The 20771-nt window shown below is 40.2% G+C and overlaps 1 protein-coding gene across 1 annotated transcript in view; it reads right to left on the bottom strand.

Moving 5' to 3' along the window:
- Positions 1-6609: 6609 nt before the first annotated feature.
- The window catches only part of LOC126355085 (uncharacterized protein C7orf50), a 38042-nt gene continuing 23880 nt past the window's right edge, over positions 6610-20771 (bottom strand). The window contains exon 3 of the mRNA XM_050005276.1: positions 6610-7052. Within this exon, the coding sequence (XP_049861233.1) occupies positions 6813-7052 (240 nt within the window). The 3' untranslated portion in view covers positions 6610-6812. The remainder of the gene's footprint in view (positions 7053-20771) is intronic.

Here is a 20771-nt window from a genome sequence, read left to right as displayed (position 1 = left end):
ATGAGTCTGTAGAAAGTGGACTAGGCAACATATACAGTTGAGACTGCAAAATGTAAGTTATCCTTTTCCTGGATCAATTTAGTAAATAAGCACTTAGAGCTCCTCCCTACCTGTTCTGCGTCTTGGTCTTGCTGATGTAGACCCTTGAAGCAGGTCTCACAGCACACTGGATTCGTTCAGAAATGCAAACAGCCTACCTATATTTGTTTGTTACGTGTTCCATGGATCATTTTGCAAATCGTAATGATGTGGAACGAGTCATTTTACATTCAAATCACAAATTACATATTGAAACTTTTTTTTTACAAGAAAAAAGATATAGGGTTGTGAGTTAGTAATTCCTACCAACACACATTTCAGACTCTCTGGAAAAATGGCATGTGTTAGTGGTGCATTACATATTTCATACAAGATTGGGATTATTATAAGGGAGAAAATTTTTAGTACTCTATTGGAAATGCCAGCAAAACCAGATGAGCTTTTATTTTTGAGAGAATGTACAATTTTCTTAATTTCAGAAGGAGAAGTTGGTGATATATTCATATGATTGAATTTAATGAAAGTTACATTTTCAACATCCTACTGTGATTTTGCTCTTGACCTGTTTGTCCCTATGCTTTCTACTATATTTAAGAAATGATTATTGGAAGCATTTGCTACCTACGACTCATCATTTATAGCCCTGCCATTCAGTTCCATCATGCTGTTGTCTTGTTCTGTGACTGGTTGTCCTGTCTCTTGTTTCACTGTGTTCCATATAACCTTACACCTCTTGTCGGAAGTACTGATTTCTGACATTATGTGCATGTTCTTTGATTTTTTTTAAATAACCTTTCTTAGTAATTGTGTGTAGTTTTTGTAGTGTGCAACTACTGCAGGACCCCTACTTGTCTTTGTCAAAAGGTACATTTCCCTTTTCCTGTCACAAGATGCTTTAATCCCTGTAGTGAGCCATGGTTTTTTATGTGGTTTATTATTGTCCTTTCTGATTAGCTTATGTGGAAAGCTATTTTCAAATAATGATAGGAATTTATTACGGAAAACATTAAATTTTATGTTAGCATTTGCTTCATTATAAGTTACATCCCAGGTTATCTCCTGTAAAGTATTCTCAAAAACATTTGTTCTGGAATCACTAATTATTCTGATTTCTGCTGAGGAGTATCCATAATGTAAGGCCTAACGAACTGTGCATCCTGATCAACGAGAGCACGTGTTACTGGGCAAACAGTTATTTTCTTACTTTGAGTGCTATCGAAGAAAACATTATCGATTAGATTAGATTAGTACTTGTTCCATAGATCAAGAATACGACACTTCTTAATAATGGGGAATGTGTCAGGTTAATAAAAGGTGTCTATACAAGATATTACATTAGACAAAATATTACATGACACTCAATATTTTTAAATTTTTTGTGGGGGTTGGGAAATTACCCACTTACTATATCCAAAAATTCATCTAATTAGTAGAAGGAGTTGCCATTAAGAAATTATTTTTATTTCCTTTTAAATGCCAGACTTTTGATGCTATTAGGTAAGTGACCAAAGACTTTTGTGGCAGCATAATTTACCCCCTTCTGAGCCAAAGATTTAACCTTGAGTAGTGAAGATCATCCATTCTCCTAGTGTTGTAGCCATGTACACTGCTATTACTTTTGAATTCGTTGCAATTGTTAATAACAAATTTCAAGAAACTTCCACATGGGAAAAATATATTAAAAACAAAGATTCCAAGACTTACCAAGCGGGAAAGCACCGGTAGACAGGCAAAGCAAATATGTCTGCTTGTGTCTGTATATGTATGGATGGATATGGCTGTGTGTGTGTGTGTGTGTGTGTGTGTGTGTGTGTGGGCGCGCACGCGCGCGCGTATACCTATCCTTTTTTTCCCCCTAAGGTAAGTCTTTCCGCTCCTGGGATTGGAATGACTCCTTGCCCTCTCCCTTAAAACCCACATCCTTTCATCTTTCTTTTTCCTTCCCTCTTTCCTGACGAAGCAACTGTCGGTTGCAAAAGCTCGTAATTTTGTGTGTGTGTTTGTGTGTTATTTTATTGTGCCTGTCTACCGGCGCTTTCCCGCTTCGTAAGTCTTGGAATCTTTGTTTTTAATATATTTTTCCCATGTGGAAGTTTCTTTCTATTTTATTTACATAATATATATATGATGTAAAACAAAGATTCCAAGACTTACGAAGCGGGAAAGCGCCGGTAGACAGGCACAATAAAATAACACACAAACAAAATTTCTAGCTTTCACAACCAACTGTTGGTTCTTCTTCCTGATGATGCCATATGAAAGCAGAGAATGAAAATAGGTGTGGTAAGCTAATTTACTCAGATGTACATCGCCAAAATTTTCAATGACCCTAATAGCATAAGTAGCTGAACTCAAACGTTTCAGCAGATACCCAGGTTTTTTTTTTTTTTTTTTTTTTTTTTTTTTTCCTCCCTGGTTCAACCCCTCATCAATTCATACACCTAGAAATTTTGAATATTCTACCTTAGCTATCGATTTGTGATCGTAGTCTATATTTATTAATGGGGTCATTCCATTTACTGTGTGGAACTGTATATACTCGATTAGGATATTACTGTCTTTAGTCGCCCGTGTTGGAAAAATTAATTACTGAGACCAAATTTTAGGATCTAAATAAGGTTTCCAGATAATTTTTCCTATCATAATCCTTTAGAAAATATACACTGAAGTGACCACAGACCGTTAACTGCTTGCTGCTGTCTGACAGGTAGCACAGTAAGGAATCCAGATTCCTCACATGTGGCTGAAAATGGAAATGCATGCATCTAATTTATCTCACATTTGTTATTAATGAACACCATAAAGTAACTGTGACAATGACACAGTTTGACACATATAACTTCAAAAAATATGGAAAATCGAGACCAGTGGTGACTGAGAACAGATCTAGAGTGTGTCCTAATGCTGACTGAAGAGATTGAGGTGCAATAGAAATCTTTAGTACACCTCACATAATTTCAGAAGGATTCATACGTTGTTGGTAGAACAAAAATTGTAATTTGTTTGCTGATATAAATAGTTTACTGCACAGTAGCACTGTTGCAGCAAAGTTTTAATTACACTTAGCCCCCCCTCCCCAGCATTTAATGTGCCAAAAGTGAACTCTAATAATAATTATTCAATAAAAAGTGTCTTATTTTGTCACCTAAATGTTGATGGGTCATCATCATTCGGAATCGGATCAACTCTCATGGGTTGTACATAGCTCCTTGCACCACTGCCATATTTACACCACATGGAGAGACGAGTCTTGCTGCCTTTGTTCCGAACATGGGAACGGTTTCTTAACAATTACTATAGCATTTCTACGAGGGACACTCCAAAAGAAATGCACACTACTTTTTTTTAAATCCATCTTTTATTCTTCATGTTTGAAAGTTTTAGTGTGTAGATACATCCTTTAGGAACAATATTTTCATTTCTCCACGTAATTTCCATCCCTCTCAACTGCCTTATGCCATCTTGGAACCAGTGCTTGTATACCCGCATAGTAAAATTCTGGCCCAACCTGTTGGAGCCACTGTTTGGCAGTGTGCACAAGGGAGTCATCTTCAAACCTTGTTCCACGAAGAGTCTTTCAGTTTCCCAAAGAGATGATAGTCACATGGAGCCAGGTCAGGACTGTAAGGAAGGTGTTTCAGTGTGGTCCATGCAAGTTTTGTGATCGCTTCAATGGTTTTTTACCATCATGTGGCAGTGCATTGTCATGCAACGGTGAAACCGTCTGTTTTTGCCAATGTGGTCAAACACGACTCAGTCGAGCTTGAAGTTTCTTTAGTGTTGTCACATATGTATGCATCAAGGATTTATGGTGGTTCCACTTGGTATTATGTCCACAAGCACCACAGTCAACCCTCCTAACTGCAGATGCCTCAGTTTATCAGAGCCATTGTTGGTAAATGATGTCACATAATTACACAAGGGGCTGACAATGGCACCCTCTCTTCGGTTTGTGTGGATACTGTGAAGCGGAAGATTTGAAAGTGATCCGATGTTCGAACTTATTTTATATCCATACAGTACATTTCCGTACCTGAGTTCCTTGCCAAAAATTTATCTGCTAAGCCCCCTTCTCTGACACACAAAACTAATCACACAAGTTGTTTGTGAGAAACAGTTTGTAATGTTCTTATTGCCCTAAAAGGACACAAATATCACACTAGACTGTGAAATAATGCTACCAAAAATTTATCACACAGTGTACTATCAATTAAATGCTGCTCTAATAATGAGCTTTTTCCCTTCCTAGATAATCTTGTTCTATTGCAAACAAGCATACAACACTGCCCCCCCTCCCCCCCCCCCCAAAAAAAACAAATCTTGTTACAAAAGCGCAAAAACAATGTTGACATCTTAAGCTGTATAATGTAATGAACATATTCTAAAGACCAAAGAGGCAATGTGATGGACTATTTTTCTGAAGATATAACAATGTAAAAAATTTGATTACTCTATCACACCAGCAGTCTTTGCAGCAACTGAAAATGTAATTTTGGCAGCAGAAATAAAAATCTGTCAGTATCTACATCTACATCCATACTCCGCAAGCCACCTGACGGTGTGTGGCGGAGGGTACCCTGAGTACCTCTATCGGTTCTCCCTTCTATTCCAGTCTCGTATTGTACGGTATGCTTCTGTGTGGGCTCTAATCTCTCTGATTTTATCCTCATGTTCTCTTCGCGAGATATACGTAGGAGGGAGCAATATACTGCTTGACTCTTCGGTGAAGGTATGTTCTCGAAACTTTAACAAAAGCCCGTACCAAGCTACTGAGCGCCTCTCCTGCAGAGTCTTCCACTGGAGTTTATCATCTCCGTAACGCTTTCGCGATTACTAAATGATCCTGTAATGAAGCGCGCTGCTCTCCGTTGGATCTTCTCTATCTCTTCTATCAACCCTATCTGGTGCGGATCCCACACTGCTGAGCAGTATTCAAGCAGTGGGCGAACAAGCGTACTGTAACCTAGTTCCTTTGTTGTCGGATTGCATTTCCTTAGGATTCTTCCACTGAATCTCAGTCTAGCATCTGCTTTACTGACGATAAACTTTATATGATAATTCCATTTTAAATCACTCCTGATGCGTACTCCCAGATAATTTATGGAATTAACTGCTTCCAGTTGCTGACCTGCTATTTTGTAGCTAAATGATAAGGGACCTATCTTTCTATGTATTCGCATCACATTACACTTGTCTACATTGAGATTCAATTGCCATTCCGTGCACCATGCGTCAATTCGCTTCAGATCCTCCTGCATTTCAGTACAATTTTCCATTGTTGCAACCTCTCGATACACCACAGCATCATCTGCAAAATGCCTCAGTGAACTTCCGATGTCATCCACCAGGTCATTTATGTATATTGTGAATATCAACGGTCCTATGACACTCCCCTGCGGCACACCTGAAATCACTCTTACTTCGGAAGACTTCTCTCCATTGAGAATGACATGCTGCATTCTGTTATCTAGGAACTCCTCAATCCAATCACACAATTGATCTGATAGTCCGTACGCTCTTACTTTGTTCGTTAAACGACTGTGGGGAACTGTGTCAAACGCCTTGCGGAAGTCAAGAAACACGGCATCTACCTGTGAACCCGTGTCTAAGGCCCTCTGAGTCTCGTGGACGAATAGCGCGAGCTGGGTTTCACACGATCGTCTTTTTTGTTACCCATGCTGACTCTACGACAGCAGGGACAGTGGGTGAAGCATGTAACGCCCGGGGTGTACCTTGCGACGCACCAGACTCCCCACTGCCGCTACACTCCGAGGCAGCAGCCTGAAGACGGCTGACCGCGGCCATCAACACGCTCAGCTGTTCGCGAAGAGTGGCCAGCTCCTCCTGCGTCTGTACACAGCAGTCACACATCCTATCCATCCTAAGGAATCAATTTACTGAAGAGACTTAATCAACTTTTAACTAGACTGCTAATTCACTAAAGGCGGCTGATTATTGACTAAACTGTGATTGCTAACCACTTCGTGTAGAAGACAATGAAAATAGCACTACCTGTCCCTGGACTGTATTCAAAACAAACACTAGCACTACTGGCACTATGGCTGACTAAAGGGACTCTCTCTGACTGTATTCAAAACAAACACGAAATCTATGGAATACTATTAATAGCACTCGACAATTAAAGCTTCCTAAAAGCAAAAGCACACGGAAGAAGAAGTGACAAGTAAGAAAAATAAAATTAATACTTAAATTAAGGTAGCTCGCTGCACAGCAGACGTGAAGCAGTCGGCGGTTAGGGCGACACTGACACTACTGGCACTATAGAGAACATTAGATATAACCTCTTACTCCAAATAATACACTGTTAATAACAACAGAGGAGGAAGAAGAAAAAACAGGAATACTCAGAAGGGATCCTCAATTAACACGACACATTTTCAAAAAGGGGAGCTAGGACATCAAGATTTCTTTTGCTGTTTCTGTAACTGAGCACATGTAGTAGAACATCAACATTTAACAAATCATCTCTAAGATATGAAAATAAATCTTCCTAAAGACCAACACCATCAGTGACATTAGTATTCTGACTGTATTATAAAACACTGCTGATTATTCTTCATATAAAAATAATTTATTTTAGTTTATGATACAATTTACATATCACAAGTGTCACAGTTACATTTTAATGTAAAATAAATTAACTAGGATACTTTGTTCTCGTTTTTAAAAAAAAACACCAATATAGAAGAAAAAGGACATTTTTCATCCAAGATTAAGTGTACATACATGGTATTTACACATTTCGACTATTATCATTCTTCTTGCAATGACTGAAGAATCTGTCTGCTACGTTCATAAGAAGTATGGGTCACACCAGCCAATTGTGGGTTTTGTGCTACTATTTCATTTTCAGTCAATCCTTGTTCTTCAAGTTCTATTCTTTTTTCCATTGCGGAAATTATTTCTGATGCTTTTTCTTCAACTAATCTTCTTGCACTCCCTTTTATAGGGACAATATACTGAAGGAATATTTTGAATTTCTTGTCTGGAATCTGTAAGAATAACAGCTGATGGATTACATGGGACAATCAAAAACATAAAAGCCAACAAGCCAACATAATACTTAAAAGAAAATTACAAGCAACATATAAAAAAAGGAATGAAATAACAGAAAGTAACAATGTACATGAATTTCTGTAGTGATTCACCATAGCTATTTGATGATACAGTCTCAACATTGAGAACCTTGGGTTCTTTAGTATTTCTCACATTAGAATCCACAAGATGAGATGGAGAAGAGGTTCCTTGTCTAATGGTGATACCAAGAGTTAGGAAAAGGTGGTAATTTTAGTGATAAAAATTATATTGTTTGGCAATGTAAGTACTTCAACACACAGAGCCAAGCACTTATATACAGGGTCTAGTTGCCCACTGTTAATCGGAAAATTTCAGACTTGACTGAAGGAGACAGGTGCTATCTGCCACTTAAGGCTCTGTTTTGTGCAATAAACGACGTTATTGGAAAATAGCTCCTCATCTGTGCAACAAATCCAGCCACACTACAAAAGGTCCAACTAACTTTTAGAGCTAACAGGGTAATATACAGTGAAACAACACAGAATTCAGTCACTTTTATCTACTGCTAATAAGAGCTTCCTTCTGTGATGATGGCAGCAGAAGCTTCAGTGACAGGTGTTTGTTACTGCCTTTGCTCTGGTACTCTTACTAGTAGTGAGGATTAAGCCACCCCCTTTTATTCTCCATTTCCCACCTTCTCCAGCACAAGGTGACAGAGAGTGAAATTGTATTTTTGTCTGCTTGGCCAACACTACATGCTAGCAAATTTTGTGAGCGATTAGGAATAGCCTTTATTAGGCATTTGTCTATCAATAATTACACTCATTACAGTTTATTAAGTACTACCTTAAGTAGTATTTGTTGTCTCTCTATTATTCACTAAGCTACCCAGCATTCATTGCATTTTATGCTAGTTAGAGAGTGATAATCATTTAAATCTTAGCACTAAATCTGATCAATAGTATCACTGAGAAAAAGCTGAAAATGAACCATACAGTTTAAAACGTGTAAGATTACAATAAGCAAAAATTACTTAACAAATTAAATCGGCTGCACAAAGAATAGCAAAATATTTCTCAACATATCATGAAAGCAGGCAATGTCTGCTTTCGAAAACTGTATTGTTGCCATTCTAAAAAACGAAAGGGAGATGAATAATGTCAATTTACAAAAAAAACTGACTCCACTGGAGGGGGGGAAGAAATAAAATAAGAGAGAATTAAAATTACAACACTAAAACTACTCTCTAGATTACAAGAGGAATTATAAATATGTCAGCCATGGTAGCTGTCACAGGTTGATGACACAGATATTTACTAGGCATGGTCCTTTACAGACGATATGGCTGTGTCTATCTGCACTTGAGCCAGTCAAGAAAACTAGTTATACGAGACCCAAAGCTTAAATGAAATCCAAAACAGAGGTACTTGATTTTTATACATACACTAAGCACTACCTGCGAAGTTAGTCACGCTCAATGCCAGAAACAAAATCCCTTGGAGAAACTCAACATTGCAACCTGGACATGTAGTGTTATCCAGATTAAATTCAGTATGTGTCCATTAATGAACGTAATGAAAACAGTGGCATGGTGGAGTGTAAGTAGGTTGAGGGCTAAGGAAATTTCATCGAATGTTATCCCAATTTCATATTAAAAAGTTCAAATTTAATTTTTGAAATCATACAGCACATAGATAATGTGATTCAACATCTGAAGAATTATAAAGCCCTTGGTATAGATGGTATACCTGCTGCATTCATAGTGTAAAAGAATATGTGGAAACTGGAGAGTGGCCGGATGACTGGTCAAAGTCTCTCTTCATCTCCTTACACAAGAAAGGGTCTATCAGGAACGGCCCCAACTACTGAACTATTGCCCTCATATCTCTCGCAAGTAAAATTTTGCTCTACATCCTAAACCAACGTTTGAAGCTGTACATTCAGCCTCACATATCCACAGAACAAGCAGGTTCTGTTGAAGTGAAAGGAACTCGTGAACAGATCCTCAGCATAAGACAAATAATAGAAAAATTGCAAGGGTTCTGTGTTCCTGTTTTCATCTGCTTCCTTGACTGTGTTGTCTGAAAAAAGTTGTGGTAGACGCTTGCAGAGTTCGGTGTCCCCACCACTTGATAACATTGATCATAAGTCTGTACAATAATCACTTCGCAGTTGTAAAGACAAGTGCTAGCATGTCTGATTCCTTCAGGGTATCAAATGGAGTGAGGCAGGGTTGTGTACTATTTCCACAGATGTACATCACCAATGCAGAACATGTTATTAGGAAAGCTCTTGATGATTGGATCAAAAGCATCTCAATTGGTGGGAGAATTGTCAACAGCCTCCGTTTTGCTGATGACACTGTGCTTTTAGCCAACAGCAAAGATGAACTTGCTGAGCTATTAGCAAGAATAAAGGGCATTAGTCTAGCATATTGATTAGACTTCAACCTCAGCAAGTCCAAAGTCACGATAACCGATTGAGAAGAACAGATCCAGCTCACACGTTGATTAAAGGAACTGGAAGTCGTGCATTCTTTCATCTATCTTGGGTCAACCATCTGCAGTATGGGAAGTTGTGAAGACGAGAGAAGAAGACAGATCACAGTACGGCGAGTGGCTATGAAGAAGCTCATCAAGATCTGGCAGAGCAGAGAAATAACAAATAGCACAAAGATCTGGCTAGTTGAAACACCAGTGTTTTCTGTATTCTTTTATGGTTGCGAAACATAGACACTCAAGGCCAGAGACAAACAGTGTATTGGTGTGTTTGAGCTTTGGTGCTGGCGTAGGATGCTACACATAAAATGGACCAAAAGAAGAATAAATGTGTCCATTTTTGAACAACTCAATATCTCCAGACACCTTTCTTTTCGAGTTACCGAAAAAATTCTTCAGTTCTTTGGCAATACTGTGAGAAAAGATGGAGAAACTCTAGAGAAAATAGTCTTGCACAAGACCAAGAGGAAGAGCATCGAGCAGATGGATAGATCAAATCAAGAAGATCTCCAGTCTACCTCTTCAGCAGGCACTAAGAGAAGCTGGCAACTGTCCGGGATGGAGATGCTTGGTTCACAGGGTCACAACGCTCAGCAATGAGCACAACGACTTATGATGATAGCAAATTGTTCTAGCTACAGCATCATAATTTACTAATACAGCAACCATTACTACTGGGACTTATTACACAGATACTAGTAGTACACCCCTGCTAGAATCACAGGTCCTCAGATCCTCAGAACACAGTCAAGTAGTACTTTTTGTCGCTACACTCATTTTCTCTTTACTCTTACTGGGTTGTATAGATTCTTTACATTTTGTACCAAATGAGCCATACTATACTAACATGACAAAAGTCATGGATTAGCAATATGCAGATGGCAGTAGTATCACAACACAAAGTATAAAAGGGCAGTGCACTGGCAAAGTTGTCATTTGTATTTAGGTGATTCATGTGGAAAAGTTTCAGAAGTGATTACGCCTGCACAGTGGGAATTAAAAGACACTGAACATGGAATGGTAGTGGGACCTAGACGCATGGGACAGTCAATTTCAGAAATCATTAGGGAATTCAATATTCCGACATCCACAGTGTCAAGAGTGTGCCGAGAATGCCAAATTTCAGGGATTACCTCTCACCAGGAGCAACACACTTAGTGACTGAGAGCAGCAGCGATGTTAGTGGTAACGGAGAAGCAACACTGCATGAAATAACTACAGAAATCAATGTGGGCCAAACAATGACTCTATCCATTAAGACAGTGTGGTGAAATACGGCATTAATGAACTATGGCAGTAGATGACTGATAAAAGTGCTTTTGCCACCACAACACCACCTGCAATGCTTCTCCTGAGCTAATGACCATACTGGTTGGACCTGGGACAACTGGCCTTGTCAGATGAGTCCTGATTTCAGTAGTCCTGTGCCAAATTGTTTCAGAAGAATGGAAAACAGGTAGAAACGATGCTCGGGGAAGATCAGTTTTGGTTCTGCAGAAATGCAGATATATGGGAAGCAATGCTGATACAACAACTTATTTTAGAACACAGTGTAATGTAGCAGACTATATATTAAAAACAAAGATTCCAAGACTTACCAAGCGGGAAAGCGCCGGCAGACAGGCACATGAACAAAACACACAAACACACACACAGAATTACGAGCTTTCGCAACTGGCAGTTGCTTCGTCAGGAAAGAGGGAAGGAGAGGGAAAAATGAAAGGATGTTTTGGGGTGTGTGTGTGTGTGTGTGTGTGTGTGTGTGTGTGTGTGTGTGTGTGTGTGTGTGTGTGTGTGTGTGCGCGAGTGTACACCTGTCCTTTTTTTCCCCTAAGGGAAGTCTTTCCGCTCCCGGGATTGGAATGACTCCTTACCCTCTCCCTTAAAACCCACATCCTTTCATTTTTCCCTCTCCTTCCCTCTTTCCTGACGAAGCAACTGCCAGTTGCGAAAGTTCGTAATTCTGTGTGTGTGTTTGTGTGTTTTGTTCATGTGCCTGTCTGCCGGCGCTTTCCCGCTTGGTAAGTCTTGGAATCTTTGTTTTTAATATATTTTTCCCATGTGGAAGTTTCTTTCTGTTTTATATACTCCTGGAAATTGAAATAAGAACACCGTGAATTCATTGTCCCAGGAAGGGGAAACTTTATTGACACATTCCTGGGGTCAGATACATCACATGATCACACTGACACAACCACAGGCACATAGACACAGGCAACAGAGCATGCACAATGTCGGCACTAGTACAGTGTATATCCACCTTTCGCAGCAATGCAGGCTGCTATTCTCCCATGGAGACGATCGTAGAGATGCTGGATGTAGTCCTGTGGAACGGCTTGCCATGCCATTTCCACCTGGCGCCTCAGTTGGACCAGGGTTCGTGCTGGACGTGCAGACCGCGTGAGACGACGCTTCATCCAGTCCCAAACATGCTCAATGGGGGACAGATCCGGAGATCTTGCTGGCCAGGGTAGTTGACTTACACCTTCTAGAGCACGTTGGGTGGCACGGGATACATGCGGACGTGCATTGTCCTGTTGGAACAGCAAGTTCACTTGCCGGTCTAGGAATGGTAGAACGATGGGTTCGATGACGGTTTGGATGTACCGTGCACTATTCAGTGTCCCCTCGACGATCACCAGAGGTGTACAGCCAGTGTAGGAGATCGCTCCCCACACCATGATGCCGGGTGTTGGCCCTGTGTGCCTCGGTCGTATGCAGTCCTGATTGTGGCGCTCACCTGCACAGCACCAAACACGCATACGACCATCATTGGCACCAAGGCAGAAGTGACTCTCATCGCTGAAGATGACACGTCTTCATTCATCCCTCCATTCACGCCTGTCGCGACACCACTGGAGGCAGGCTGCACGATGTTGGGGCGTGAGCGGAAGACGGCCTAATGGTGTGCGGGACCATAGCCCAGCTTCATGGAGACGGTTGCGAATGGTCCTCGCCGATACCCCAGGAGCAACAGTGTCCCTAATTTGCTGGGAAGTGGCGGTGCGGTCCCCTACGGCACTGCGTATGATCCTACGGTCTTGGCGTGCATCCGTGCGTTGCTGCGGTCCGGTCCCAGGTCGATGGGCACGTGCACCTTCCGCCGACCTCTGGCGACAACATCGATGTACTGTGGAGACCTCACGCCCCACGTGTTGAGCAATTCGGCGGTACGTCCACCCGGCCTCCCGCATGCCCACTATACGCCCTCGCTCAAAGTCTGTCAACTGCACATACGGTTCATGTCCACACTGTCGCGGCATGCTACCAGTGTTAAAGACTGCGATGGAGCTCCGTATGCCACGGCAAACTGGCTGACACTGACGGCGGCGGTGCACAAATGCTGCGCAGCTAGCGCCATTCGACGGTCAACACCGCGGTTCCTGGTGTGTCCGCTGTGCCGTGCGTGTGATCATTGCTTGTACAGCCCTCTCGCAGTGTCCGGAGCAAGTATGGTGGGTCTGACACACCGGTGTCAATGTGTTCTTTTTTCCATTTCCAGGAGTGTATTTGTAAAAATGTCGAGTAAATACATAAAGGACTTGTATGGATGTATTAGTTTACAACTGAAACATTATTATAAAGATGTAGGAAAATAAGAGTTTGTATGTATTTTTACCCACATATACAAGACATAAAGCTCATTTCACAGTGATATATATATATATATATATATATGTGTGTGTGTCAGCCAGAATCAAGTGTTCATCATTTCATGAATTAGAGTGCTATAAATTTTGTTCCTCCATGCAAAGTGATTCCAATAGAAATGTAAAGGAGCAAGGCAATATCAACAACAACCACCTCTGTAATAATGGAGAAGTTCGGCAGCATTCTACTATGAATAGTTTCAATATTATGTAATAAAATGCTTCAAAAATCAGTTATTAAATTTTGTATGTCACTTCTATTTTTCATCAATGTACTTAAATATTTTGTTGCTGAATATTACAATAGCATTAGATGATTTAGAGAAAGTTTTGACAATTCTGAATGGAGTACTTTCTTTGAAATTATGAGAATAGCAGGGTCAAAATACAGGGAGTAATAAGTTGTTTGCAACTTTTACAGTAACCGGATTGCAGTTATAAGGGTTGAAGGATATAAAAGGGAAGCTGTTGTTAAGAAGGGAGTAAAGCAGTTTTGTAGGCTTGCCCCCAATGTTATTCAATCTGCATGTTGAGCAAGCTAGGGACAAAACCGAGGAGAAATTTGCAAACACAAAGTCCAGGGAGACGAAATTGAGGTTTGCTGATAACATTACATTGCAAATTGCTTGGGATAGCAGCTGAACAGAATGGACAGTGGTTTGAAGAGGGGTTATAAGATGAACATTGACAATAGTAAAACTAGGGTAAGAGAATGTAGTGAAATTAAATCAAGCATTGCTTAGGGAAATAGTTCACGAAATAAGACACCTAAAGTAAATGAGTTTTCTCATCTGGGCACAAAATAAGTGACAATGATCAAAGTAGACAAGATATGAAATGCAGAGTGACAACAGCGTGAAAATCATTTCAAGGAAAGAGAAATCTATTGACATTAAATATAAATTTTAATATTAAAACATCTTTTCTGAAGATATATGTTTGGCATATACTTTTGCAGAGGAGGAAATCAGTTCTGACAAGAAGAGGACAGAAGCACTTGACATGCAATGCCACAGGAAAATACTGAAAATTGGAAAGATGTATCAAATAACTAATCAGGAAGTAACACATGAAACTGGGTGTATAAAGATATTTATGGCACAATGTGCCAGCAAGGAGGATTTGGCTGATAGGTCATTCTGAGGCATCAAGAAATAGTTAATTTGGTGGGCAAAAATTCGAAAATGATAATCTAGTACACAGGTTCTCATTGCTGAAAGCTGCATTAGTTATGAGAAGGTGGTTTGCACAGGGAAGACTAACATGGAGAGCTTCATCGGGCTGAAGACGACAACAACAGCAGCAGCAGCAGCAGCAGCGACACTTATCTATTGGCATTTCTCATCTTTGCTGTTTTTTTTTTTTATTATTATTATTATTATTATTATTGTAGCTATGTCTTGTTTCTGATACTGCATCGGCTAGAATAGTTAGAATATATTATGCTTCTTTTATTCTAATTAAGCCAGCAAATGGTTCCAGCCCTTACAATCTGCCTAGTGTTCTTGCTGTATCACCTAAGACATTTCCACAAAATATGATCCGGTGTGCACACTTCACCAGTCACAAATGGTCTTTGACCCAATTCAAATCAGATATGTAGGATGTGGTCTTTGTCTGAAGCGGTAGTGGACCAGTTCCTTACTTGGCTCAAAAATCTGATGCTTAAGCCTTAGAACAACTGTAGATGTGCTGCTTGAATGCCATCAATATTTCTCACTGCAGTTGCTTGTTTGTCTGTCAGGCTCCAGCCTTTGTTGGTGACACACGAGAAGAGTAGGAAATTACACATAGCTTTCTCTGTGTGCTGTCATAGTTCAATTATCAAGTTAGTAGTAGGAGGGTGGATAGGACAAGTGCAAGATGTGTGCACACTGCAGTTTGTAAACAACTGAAAATGCTTTTGGCCGTGGTCAGGTGTCCGCAGGCTGCTCCCTTGGGGTGTAGCAGCGCTGGAGAATGTGTTGTCTTGTATGGGACATCCTGGGTGTCACTTGTTCCACCTGTGAACTCTGCTGCTAAGGCACTTCACAGTGTATACCCAACTCTGGGACCTGCTGTGAGAGTGAGTGACAGGTTGTTCAGCTTTCATGTCAATGTGGAGGCTGGCCATCTGGCCTTCCCCATTAACCCTGTGAGTGGACAAGTGGCCGCTTCTTCAACAGTGTCCCAAGCATGCACACATGGGCATGGGTTTGCTGGTTGTTGGGAACTCCAATGTTCGGTGTGTTATGGAGCCCCTTAGGGAAACAGCATCCAGGGCTGGAAAGAAATCCAATGTGTGCACATTACACCTTCCGACTGACCTCATCTTAGACATGGATGTGGCTCTACTTGCAACTATCAAGGGTGCAGCATGCAGTCGCCTGGAAGTTGTGGCTTATATCTGCGCCAATGACGCCTGTAACTCGGGTTCCAAGGCCCTCCTTGGTTTGGACAGGTGGAAATGGTGAAGACTGCTGGTCTAAATAGTGTGGTGTACGCCGAGCTTACAATCTGCATCATAGAGTTGATTGAGGTCCTTTGCTCTGGAGCCAAATGGAGGGTCTCAACCAAAGGCTCCACTGATTCTGCAATGGTCTTGGCTGCAGTTTCTGCGTCTACATTATGGAGTGAAGAAATTCAGGATTCTCTGATAGGTCAGAGGTGTACTACACAAAGGAAGCAGCTACTCGGGTAGCAGAATACTTGTGAAATGTACATGGGTTTTTTAGGCTAGGCAGTATTTTGTGGTCCTCTGATGCAGCAGAAATGCAGAGAGTGAAATCAGTCCATGTGCAGAGTAAAGACACTTCAAGTCTTGACATTTTTTGAAAAAATGTTGAAGTATTTGTAACTACGTTCTCTAATTTACTGCCCACTCAAATTATTCTTGGGAATGAAAGCTAGCAGAAACACGAAGCAAAAAGCTCTGAAAGCTGACTGAAACCTGAAGTAGAAAGTTCTGAAATGCTTAACAAGGTATGGAATGTGCCGAAGGAGGGGAGTGTTCATTACAATCAACAAAAATATTGTCTCTGGATATCGAAATTGAGTCTAACAGTGAAGTTATCAGGATGCACATAACAGGCCTCGGTGAACTCGAAGTTAATTGTTGGATGTTTTTATCAGGCAACAGATTCCACCATAACAGTAGTAGAATCATTCAAAGGATGTCTAATTGTTCAGTACTGTAGGAATACCCAGATCAAGTACTGTGGGAATATGGATTCATTGTTGGTGTTACATAGGTCTCTCTTGTGAAGCAGTTTTGAACATGTTTCTGAAAACATGTCTTGGAAAGCTAGTCTGACAACCCACACACAATGGAAATATTTTAGACCTTGTGGCCACCCACCTACCTAACCCCCCCCCCCCCCCCCAATACACACACACTACAGTCACTTACACTTAAAACAGATACACTTATGCACACAGCTCTCATGCTTCACAAAGGAAAGGTGCCTGTGGGCAGACAGGATGGGGAACACATTTCCAATTATGCAGCTGAACCTGCCCTTCAGTGTCTCCCAGCCATTCATGCCATACTACTTTCTTCTTTTTACTTTTAGAACCTGTAGCTACATACAGGCCTGACCTTATCAACACTGTCAATATAGAGACAAGGTTTAGTGATCATCATATCACAGTGACAATAGTTAACTAAGATAATAAATCCATCAAGAAAGCTAGGAGAGTATTTTTACCAGGAAAAGCAGATAAGCAGTTGTTAGCTGTTATTAGATGAATGGACATCATTTTGTTTCAGTTCAATGGACATAGAGGAATTATGAACAACTGCACTCTGCAGAAGTATGTACTGAGTAAGTGGATTAAGGACAGTAAAAATTCACCATTGTTTAATAACAAATGTCAGAAAATATGAAGGAAGCAGAGAATGTTGCACTGTATGTTCAAGAAAGAACGTAGACATGTCAAAAGTTAATGGAAATTTGTGAGTCTGAAAAAAGACTGATGCGTGTAGCACAGCTTTCACCACAATACCTTACCAAAAGGTCTTGTTGAGAATTGGAGAAAATTCTGGTTGTACATAAACCAGTCTGTGTGACAACAGAAGATCGCAAAATGAAAACTGAAGTTTTAATTTTCGCGTTTAAGAAATCATTCATGGGGGAGGATCATACAAACATACCTTAATATCAGTCTGCTGCTGCACAATATTGAACATGTTCTGAGTTTGAAGATAATAAATTTCCTTGAAACGGAAATGCTCCTGTCCACAAATCAGCATGGATTTAGAAAGCATCACTTGTGCCTAACTCAGCTGGCCCATTTCTCAGGAATATCCTAAAAACCACTTATAGAGGGCAACAGGCAGATTCTGTACTCCTAGATTTCCAGAAATTGTTTGACACAGGGCCCCACAGCAGACAGTTAATGATGGTCTGAGCATAGGCATTAATTTCCCAGATATGTGAGTGGCTCTATGAATTCCTAAGTAATAGAACCCAATGAGTTGCCCTTGACTGCGGGTGTTCATTAGAGAGACAAGGGTACAACAGCAATGCCCCCGGGAATTGTGACAGGACTGCTCTTGTTCTCTATATACAGTAGATAAATGGTATGACAGGGTGGGCAGCGATCTGTGGCTGTTCACTGATGATTGACTGTTGAGTGACTGCAGGAGGATACAAGGTGACTTAGACAGAAGCACTAGTGATGTGATGAATGCTAACTTCTCTAACTGTAGACAGATTTCAGTTTATGCAGATGAGACAGAAAAAAAATTAAATATCTGGGTGTAACATTGCAAAGCAATATGAAATGGACTGAGATGTTTATCATACTTGCAGCAGATGATGGTCATGCCAGAAACTTTGTTGCAAATTTCCATGCGTCATAGAAATTTCGAAATAAGAGACAGGTATTGACAAAAGTAATAATTAAATTAAATTAAAAACAATAGTAATGTGGCAAATTAAGGATTTGTTAGTCCAGGACAAGCTACTGATGGATTTATTTGTATTAGGTCTTACATCAGACTGTGGCATCTTGACAAGGAAATTATTGCACAGTGAAGTTAACTCAGGAAGTTAAGGAAATAATATATGAGAGTGTGCTGAAAAGTAATGCCTCTGAATTTTTTATGTCAAAACTCTTAAAGCTTTTTAAATAAAACAGACCCTGTTAATATTATACACCTGTATTCCTCACATCTACATATCTGCAGCCACCTGCCGGAAGAGGGTTCCAAATTGTAGTGTGAAATGTGGCACTATGTAACATAACTATGTCGGTGCGTGAGGAACAGTATTCTGTAATCGAGTTTCAAATTCGAAGAGTTTGTCTACACATGGACCACCCTCTGCTTAGCTCGACGCTGTCACACATGAGTACTGCCGCATCCACAACAATCCAATGTCTTAGGTTCACTGTCATCTATCATCCTCCATAAAACTGAGAGGCATTACTTGAAGCATGCCCCTGTATATAAACAGCCACTCCACAAACAAGTTCCTGATTTTATTCGAGAGCATTATCAATGAAAATTTTTTAAACACTGATGTTCTTAGGAACATTTGCCCTCAGGTGTTTTAAAGAAAAATACATTGGGAAATTGTCCTAATAACACTGAGCTATAAAAGTAAAATAGAAATGTCAAGTGTCATTTGCTATTAACAACTGTGACTATTTCACGACCAAGAATACTGGTAGTAATTATCCTACAATTGTATAAAAGTATAAATAAATCTGACAACTTTATTACTGTGCTCAGTCGTAGGTAAAGCAATTGGCATTGCTAGAATGCTAATGAAATGCAACCTATCTTAGAATATTGCTCAAGTGTGCGAAACCATACCAAATAATACTAACAGGGCTCATTTCGTTTAAAATCACCCAAAATAGAGCAATGTTGTTGCCCTCGGGTCACAGATGTTTGTGAAAAACTGGTGTAAGAAAGTACATAATGAAAGATGGATAAAATAATTTTCCCAGTTTCTTCTTTTTTTTATCATCAAAACTACAGTTAAAAGAGTATTTTGAAACATGGGTCATTTTCATAAATTGGCATCAGAAAGCTAGATGGGTTAAAAGTTCGTAACCATTACAAATTATTTATTTATGAATCAATTTTATTCAATTTGGTGTCACTGGAAATATAAAAGGACCAACTACAATATAAAATTATTGAAATGTTGGAATTATGCATACAAATAAGTAAGTGAGGAAAGCACTCATCATTGAAAAGATTGTTTTGAACACCACAGTGCCTCACTAGGCATGGGCCTTTTGGAGGTGATATGCCATTGCCTTCTTTCGACCTCTGAATGGACTTACTCAGGCAGTTATAGGGGACCCACAGTTTAATGTGGATTTCAAACCATGGTGTGACTCGGCATTTTTTATGTAAGAAAATATTGACAGAGGTGAGAGAAGTGATACAAATCTATAATTAAAGTAGGTTTTAAAGTTTATTTTTTCAACTTTCAGGAATTTTTTGTTTATATAATGCCTATTGTCATGCTTTTGAACATAAATAAATCAGAAGGGTGTTTGTTCTGTTTAGTGATTTAAAACTGGAAAAAAAAACAGAAATAAATATATGTATATTTTTTTAAATGAACACACTGCCATTTGACCATATTGTTCTTTATTGAATTATGACCCAGGTTGACTTGAGTTTATGTCATTAACACATGTTGCAGGACATCAGGCTCAAAATTGACCATAAATTAAGAAAAATATTCGCTCTCCATCAGAGATAAATAACACACAAAAAAAGAAACCAACACACACATGGCCTGTGTTGTTTGCTTGATTTAAAAGAGGGAGGGGGGGGGGGGGGGGGGGGGGGGAGGAAGGACCAACTGCGAGGTCATCGGTCCCTTGAGCCCAGTAAAGTAATTGCACAACAGAAAGAAGAAAAGAAAGGAGACATACAGAAGAAAGACAGAAGAACAACCAACATTACTATGGACAAAAACAGGAAAAGAAAACCATAGAGGGAAGCAAGAACCAGGTAGAAGGGATAAAAACAAGAGAGCAGATGTCTGGCTGGCTGACCACAAGAATAAACACGAAAAGCCAGCCACTCTGCGACACATTTAAACATCCACCCTAAAAACATTAGAGTGGAGAACACAAAGGGACAAACGACACACGCTAAGACTTATATAAAATGATAAAACCCACCGCCGCATATAAAACGTAAAACTAAATTAGCCGATGAGGCATTGTCAGCTAAAATTAATGGCAACGAGTCCAGTAACTGAAGAATCCGTCCCAGGCCAGCCAAAGAAGGAAAGCTCACCAAGATATGGGCCACTGTCAGCTGGGTGCCGCATCAACACTGAGGTGGGTCATCACAGCGCAGGAGACAGCTGTGTGTCACCCAAGCATGGCCAATGTGGAGCCGACAGAGAACCAGAGTTCCTGCGAGAGGCCCACATGGAGGACTACCACACAATCATAGTCTCCTTAATGGCAAGCAGTTTGCTGTGCATGTTTTCGTCTCCCAAAGCTGCAAAACCTTGCGGCGCAATACTGAACGCAGATCAGTTGCAGAGAAGCCAATCTCCATAAGCAGTTTCCGCGTAGCCTGTTT

This window comes from Schistocerca gregaria, chromosome 3 (assembly GCF_023897955.1).
Source record: "Schistocerca gregaria isolate iqSchGreg1 chromosome 3, iqSchGreg1.2, whole genome shotgun sequence".
Taxonomy (NCBI): Eukaryota; Metazoa; Arthropoda; class Insecta; order Orthoptera; family Acrididae; genus Schistocerca; species Schistocerca gregaria.
This window is presented reverse-complemented; position numbering and strand designations above follow the sequence as displayed.